The following is a 7,651-nucleotide window of genomic DNA, read 5'->3' on the forward strand; positions in this document are numbered from 1 at the left end:
ACCCTTACCCTTATTCTAACTCAGCAAGCTGTTGGATATCAAGAGACAGTTTGTCGATAGTTTGCCCATCTGTATGGGGCTATCCGAATAAAGTCTGACTGAAAGCAAAAGGTGAGTTTGAATTCTTACAATTCAACGTTCTAGTTCAATGGGACTGTATCCGTTCACAGTGACATATATCATACATCAACCCAACTTCTGATCAAAATGTTGATTTCTAAAACATACATTACAACTTGATCAAGGGATACGTGCAGCATGAGACGATCCATGTTCATATGAGGTGCAAAACAAGGGAGAAGTCACAGAGAGAAGTCACAGAGAGAACCAAGAGACGTCGAAGAAACTGCTGTAGTGGATACACTTTATTTACAAGCCAAACAAAACCAGGTCAGTGGGTGCACTTGGAACATTCCGGAGCCTGTTTGGAAGCTCTCGAACCGCCAGAGATAACTGACAGGTGAGGAGGTTAGGGTCATAGATCGTCAAAGAGAACGGAAGGACACCATCGTAACCAAATGATCCCTCCTATCCCCTGAACTGTCCCCGGATAAATCTCCTCCTGAGGTGACCTTTGCGTATCCCAGTCAGTGTGCAATGTTGTGTTGTCCAAAACTGGCTAACCTAGTGGAAGTCTCTCGTGTGGGTAGTCACGTGGGAACACATGGCTAACTTACTGCAGCTATGTACCACTCTTTACAGTGCTGAAAAGGCTGAAACTGACAAATACATCTGATGTTTTTCCCTGTGTCCCTGTGTGCTAGGTGATTATGCAGCCTCCCTTCTCAGGCTTGTAGGGGTTCTTATCATCTGGTACTCCTGTTATCAGGAGGTCGGTACCAGACGCAGCCTCACACCAGTCCATGATGTCCTTGGATGTCTTGGACACCTAAGAGAAACGGAGAGGGGTCAATAGAAGTTAGGATTCTTTCAATGCAGCATTCTAATTCAGTTCAATGGGACTGTGTCAGTTTGCAGGGATGCCTTTGTTATACTACAGAGCTTCTCTACATGGACCCTTTGATGGTACTTACAGGCTCCCTGGGCGTTGAGACCTCTTTCTTCAGCTGTTCCAGCTCCATCTTAAGGATGTCAATGTCTGACATATCCCGAGCCATCTTTCCCTGAGAAGGAAGGAGGGGAGTGGACCCATGAGAGAGGGCACACAGAATAAACAACAAATATTCACCATGCTATAACAAGTATAATTCATCCAAATCCACGTGAGGGTCTTTGGGATTTGTGAATGACTTCACTAATTGAACAGGTTGGCATACTTGTTTGAAATTCTTATATCTGTCTTCAACAAAGCGCTTCAATGGGTAAGCCCATGAACCCAGGTCTTAATCTTCACCTTTCAAATCCATGTAATTCCTCTTTCTTAGGAATCTCATGCTGGGATGACCGGTCCAAGGCACCCTGGACTGTTTTCTATTGCATGTGTGGTAAAATAAAGCTATGATGTCACAACAAGCTAAAGAAGGTTGCAGAACAGGATTATCCAATAAGAACGCACCCTATACATTGTCTAACTTTGTATGGCTAGTTGCCAGGAATTCTACTCTAATAATATCTTGCTTTTTAAGTAGAGTTGATCGCTATGGGCGTGCACTGACACAGTAAAATATGTCTTAGGTCAGGGATGGGCAATTTTGATGGGGTAGGGGCCACAACAAATGTGAACTGATCATGAGGGGCCGCAGTGGTCCACTGGTCCCTTTACAGTGGGTCTCTTGACAGCAGAGAGACATTTTCTAAGTTGTAGAGTTTCCAGCAATTCTAAACATTTTGCCGTGGGGGGGGGGGGGTGAGAATACACCGACTGAGTTCCAAAATATATACAGTTTATATTATATTTTTGGGGGAGGGAAATTCATCCGCTGGCCTACAAAAGGGGAACCTTAGATATCTGACTGTATGAACAAACCAACGAACTTTTGACATATCTGTAGTCCTTGTTGACTCTTCCCTATCCTGAAAGAATCTATCATACAACTGAACTTTTGAAATACCTGAAGGCTATGTGGTTGGTGTTCTTTGTTGGGTCCTACTTCAATCCTAGCCTCTACCAACACACTCTGCCAACATAATCAGGCAACCAACCAAACCCAAAACGAGCAATTACATGTCACATGAACAATCACAGCAGGTAAGGGAGCCACTGTGACAGTGGGTGGTGCAGACAACAGCTTTATTACATTGTGACTTCTAGCCACGCTGAGCAAACACACACTGCATTCATCCATTCATTTCTGTCCCAAACAAGGCCATTGTTTGGGACAGAAATAGAAGAGTACAGACAGAAATTCAGTCCCCCCCAAAAAAAGACCTCAGACATCATTCAATCTAAAAAAAGAGACCGAGTTATGTCTAACAACAGTGAAAACAACTCAAAGGGGGTCGTTTATACAAATAATTGATTGTATTAGAAATGTGATACTACATCAAATGTAGTAGTGTGGCTTGTTGAATCCATCCCACAATAAAAAATCTAAAAGTTGTTCGAAATGCATACTATTTCATTCAATTAATTGCTCAGATGAGCTAGAATCTCCCTGAACACTGGTCCAGGCTAATGGCCAAGACTGTAGTTAGTCGCTACATCCTCTCTTCAGGCCGACACTCACCTATTGGTTGTGGGGACAGTCGATGCAGGGAAATTGTAGTCTCTCGCCCTCTATGGAACCGCTGCGATTGGGTTGTCTCCCTCCTGAGTTCAACTGGCTTACCCTGTCCCTCACCTCTCCTCTTCAGGGCGTTCTCCAGATGGCACAATGGCAGATTGGGAGGAGACTATTGCACAACCCCCCCGTTCCTAATCAGATTAGTCTATAATAATTAGCTGTGCCAAATGTCAACCTCAAATCACATATGACCTTTGAGTGTCACAGGAGGACAGAGAGAGAGTATCAGCTTCAGACAAATGCTCACAATGCCAATCCTGACCTTTATCATGGGGTTTCAAAGTTTAAATTGGCCCCAGATCTGTGCTTATTATAAGAAACTTCCAACTTCCAAATATGAGCATTCTGAATGACCAGGAAATCATTTTAAAACAGCCAGGCCCTCCGACAGATTCACATACGCCCCAAACTCAGGCCCCCAATTCAGTCAATTGATTTGGAAAGGTAAACTGCACTGGGTTCACTCAGAATGTTAACTCTGTATTGTAAGGACAGGTGAGGATTGTGATGGATTTAATTGGGGGGGAGGGGTTAGCGTTAAGATAAAATTAGAGAAGAGATGATAATAAGAACATGCACAGTATAAGACCTATACACTATGTCATAGGCATACTGTTTAATAAATATTCTTCGGGATCTGTGTCCCTTCCACGGGACGGTTGAGCTAACATAGGCTAATGCGATTAGCATGAGGTTCTAAGTAACAAGAACATTTCCCAAGACATAGACATATCTGATATTGGCAGAAAGCTTAAATTCTTGTTAATCTAACTGCACTGTCCAATTTACAGTAGCTACTACAGTGAAGGAATACCATGCTATTGTTTGAGGAGAGTGTACAATTTTGACCATGAAAAGTTATTAATAAACAAATTAGGCACATATGGGCAGTCTTGATGCAGAATTTTGAACGGAAATGCAATGGTTAATTGGATCAGTCTAAAACTGTGCGCATACACTGCTGCCATCTAGTGGCCAAAATCTCAATTTCACCTGGGCAAGAATAATACATTATGCCGGCAGATAGTCTAGTTGTTAGAGTGTTGGACTAGTAACCGAAAGGTTGCAAGATCGAATCCCCGAGCTGACAAGATAAAACAATTTGTTGTTCTGCCCCTGAACAAGGGAGTTAAACTACTCTTCCTAGGCCGTCATTGAAAATAAGAATTAGTTCTTAACTGACTTGCCTAGTTAAATAAAGGTCAAATCCTTTGTTTTACAAATAATACATTATGGCCTTTCTCTTGCATTTCAAAGATGACAGGTACAAAAAAATACAAAATAACGTTTTTTTTTGTTTGTATTATCTTTGACCAGATCTATTGTGTTATATTCTCCAGAGGGTGGTGCGGTTTGCACAATACGGTCTGCACAACACATCACCGGGGGCAAACTACCTGCCCTCCATGACACCTACAGAACCCAATGTCACAGGAAGACCAAAAAAATCATCAAGGACAACAACCACCCGAGCCACTGCCTGTTCACATCGCTATCATCCAGAAGGCGAGGTCAGTACAGGTGCATCAAAGCTGGGACCGAGAGACTGAGAAACAGCTTCTATCCCAAGGCCATCAGACTGCTAAACAGCCATCACTAACTCAGAGAAGCTGCTGCCCACATTGGGACCCAATCACTGGACATTTTAATGAATGGATCACTAGTTACTTTTAACAATGTCACTCTAAATAATGCCACTTTAATAATGTCTACATATCTTACATTACTCATATCACTTGTATATATTGTATTGAAACCCAATCACTGGACACTTTAATAAATAGATCACTAGTCACTTTAAACAATGCCACTTGTTGGAACTTGAAGCACAAGCATTTTGCCACACTCGCATTAACATCTGCTAACCATGTGTATGTGACCAATAAAATTTGATTTGATTCCTTTCACATCTCCACAAACGTCAAAGTGTTTCATTTCAAATGGTACCAAGAATATGCATATCCTTGCTTCAGGACCTGAGCTACAGGCAGTTAGATTTGGGTATGTCATTTTAGATGAAAATTTAAAAAAATTAAAAAGGGGTGGATCCTTAAGAGGATTGTCAGGCATGTTATGAGTATGGATGCAAGAACTGACATTTTAATGTGAAAATTACAAACATTAGAATCCTTTTTAAACATTGAATACACTATAGATCCTTCTGGACTTCACTTGCACGAACAATTCCAATCCCTCATCCCTGTTTTGCCTCTTAAGAGTGACCTTCCTGGTTGTCTGCTTCTGTCCCATCTGAACCTGAGGCCTGGCACATTTGGTATCTGGCCCCATGTCACCTCTTATTAAAGGAGCAATCTCGGACAGATACAGGTGTAGAGTCTTAATTTGATCAGTCTTTTAATGTTGAGAATTTTCCTGCACAGCCAGGAAATGCAAACTTATAGTGTATTCAATGTTTAAAAAGGCTTCTAATGTTTGTAATTTTCACATTAAAATGTCAGACTTGATTTGCCCTAATGAAAAGTGTATCAACCCCTCTTATGTTCCTGCTGTAGTAAACTGGCTCAAATTAAGATCCTCCATCTGTAGGGCTGGAGAAATGAAACACTGTCATATGTATGGACGGTCAGTTCTTGCATCCATAGCCTATCTATGAGATCAAAATTATAGTTTTAACCATGTTTTGAAGCGTTACACTGATGGTTTGCAATCACATTATTTACAGATGATTTAGTTCAACAATCTAATATTTTGGATTGTGACGGAGAAAGACCACTGAACTCATTTCATGAGGCATTTATTATTGACATTCTTCAAAAATCAATGGCTATATATCATCAATCCAAAATTAAGAATCAATCCTAGATTGTCCCTTTAAAGGCCACATCCTGAATTACCAACCCCTTTAGCCTAAAGACAAATTGCTTCCTGAGTCAAATCCTCCCAATCCCATTTCAGAGTCTTGTCTGTCTTAATCCATTAGATTAATGACTGAACCCTGCAACTTATTTTTGTATGTGTGGGAGGGAAGGGGGGGTAATCTAAAATAGAATATTGTGTGACCAAAGTGTTACAATGCACATTGCAGCTGACACACACAAAAAGACACTGTAATTCTGTATGTAGCCAAATGTATCTGCTGCTCATTCAATTTGCTTGAAAATTGATAAATGGTTCAAAAAAGTAAGACCCTCATCCATAGAGACACATACCAGCTCTGCTGGTAGTACTGTAATAAGAAGGGACTAGAAGCATCTGATATGGTGAGCTACTGAGTAGCTTGGACAGGCAAGTTGTCACGGCAGATTTCCTCCTCTTCCTCTGAAGAGGTGAAACAAGGATCGGACCAAAATGCAGCGTGGTAAGTGTCCATGGTTTTAATAGGAAAACTCAACATGAACACAACTACAAAACAAGAAACGTGAAAAACAGTCCCGTGTGGCACAAACACTGACACAGGAAGCACAAAGACAGGAAGCAACCACCCACAAAACCCAACACAAAACAGGCTACCTAAATATGGTTCCCAATCAGAGACAATGACTAACACCTGCCTCTGATTGAGAACCATATCAGGCCAAACATAGAAATAGACAAACTAGATACACAACATAGAATGCCCACCCAGCTCACGTCCTGACCAACACTAAAACAAGGAAAACACATAAGAACTATGGTCAGAACGTGACACAAGTCCCATATTATTGTGGAGGACTTAATTCTTCCTACTGCCGCGGATATGGCTGTGGGAAAAGACCAAAAAAACTATACAGACAATTCCTTCATCAAACAACACTGTTTCACAGCTCATCAGTGACATGGTAGGAGATGTTTTGAAACAATTACTGCTTTGCAAGCAGTTGCTCCAGACGCCACTTGGGTACGTTGCAGCATCCACCGAGAGGCTCTTGCTGCCAAGGGAATGTCTGACAGCTTGAAAGATGTTTTGGACACTACAGTCAAAATGGTTAACTTTGCATTATGCAATGATATGGTCAGCGACCATGTAACGCTTTTACAACATACAGAATTGCGCTGGTCATCAAGGGGCAAAGTATTGACACTTGTTTATTGAGAGACGAGCTTAACGTTTTCTTTACTGACCATAATTTTCACTTATCTTAACCTCTTCAACCTATGGGGGCACTATGTCATTATTGGATAAAAAAAAAACGTGCCCGTTTTAAGCGCAATATTTTGTCATGAAAATATGCTCGACTATGCATATAATTGGCAGCTTTGGAAAGAAAACACTCTGACGTTTCCAAAACTGCAAAGATATTATCTGTGAGTGCCCCAGAACTGATGCAACAGGTGAAACCAAGATGAAACTTCAAACAGGAAATGAGCAGGATTGACGCTCTGTTTTTCATTGTCTCCTTATATTGCTGTGAAAGCGCCACGAATTAGCCTGCCCTTTCTATCGTTTCTCCAAGTTGTCTGCAGCATTGTGACGTATTTGTAGGCATATCATTGGAAGATTGGCCATAAGAGACTACATTTACCAGGGGTCCGCCCGGTGTCCTTTGTTGAAATTGTTGCGTAATCTCCAAGCTGCTCGCATTCATCCATGTGATTGAGACAGAGAGGAGACTTCCAGGAATGATATATCAAATCAAATCAAATTTTATTTGTCACATACACATGGTTAGCAGATGTTAATGCGAGTGTAGCGAAATGCTTGTATCATGAAGAGATATGTGAAAAACACCTTGAGGATTGATTCTAAACAACGTTTACCATGTTTCAGTCGATATTATGGAGTTAATGTGGAAGAAAGTTTGGCGTTTGGATGAATGAATTAGTTTTTTTTTGGTAGCCAAACATGACGCAGAAAACGGACCGATTTCTCCTGCACAAATAATCTTTCAGGAAAACTGAACATTTGCTATCTAACTGAGAGTCTCCTCATTGAAAACATCCGAAGTTCTTCAAAGGTAAATGATTTATTGAATGTTTTTGCTGGTTTTTGTCAAAATGTTGCCTGCTAATGCTAACGCTAAATGCTA

The 7,651-nt window shown here is 41.1% G+C and overlaps 1 protein-coding gene across 1 annotated transcript; it reads right to left on the reverse strand.

Annotated features, from left to right (window-relative positions):
• Positions 1–344: 344 nt before the first annotated feature.
• Positions 345–2,716, reverse strand: gngt2a (guanine nucleotide binding protein (G protein), gamma transducing activity polypeptide 2a). The gene is made up of 3 exons (XM_029624438.2): positions 2,628–2,716; positions 1,035–1,124; positions 345–889 (listed from the first exon to the last, which is right to left on the reverse strand). The coding sequence occupies exons 2-3, from the start codon at positions 1,116–1,118 to the stop codon at positions 761–763; spliced, it is 213 nt and encodes a 70-aa protein (XP_029480298.1). The 5' UTR covers positions 1,119–1,124; positions 2,628–2,716; the 3' UTR covers positions 345–760.
• Between the last annotated feature and the right edge of the window lie 4,935 nt (positions 2,717–7,651).

This window comes from Oncorhynchus nerka, linkage group LG21 (genome assembly GCF_034236695.1).
Source record: "Oncorhynchus nerka isolate Pitt River linkage group LG21, Oner_Uvic_2.0, whole genome shotgun sequence".
In the NCBI taxonomy this organism is placed as follows: Eukaryota; Metazoa; Chordata; class Actinopteri; order Salmoniformes; family Salmonidae; genus Oncorhynchus; species Oncorhynchus nerka.

What these genes read in the sequence shown, in the direction of transcription:
- gngt2a (XM_029624438.2), bottom strand. Translation starts at nt 1,118, where the DNA reads ATGGCTCGGGATATGTCAGACATTGACATCCTTAAGATGGAGCTGGAA. An exon ending in TCTCAACGCCCAGGGAGCCT is followed by an intron (nt 890 to 1,034) that starts GTAAGTACCATC and finishes CGTTTCTCTTAG; the next exon opens with GTGTCCAAGACATCCAAGGA.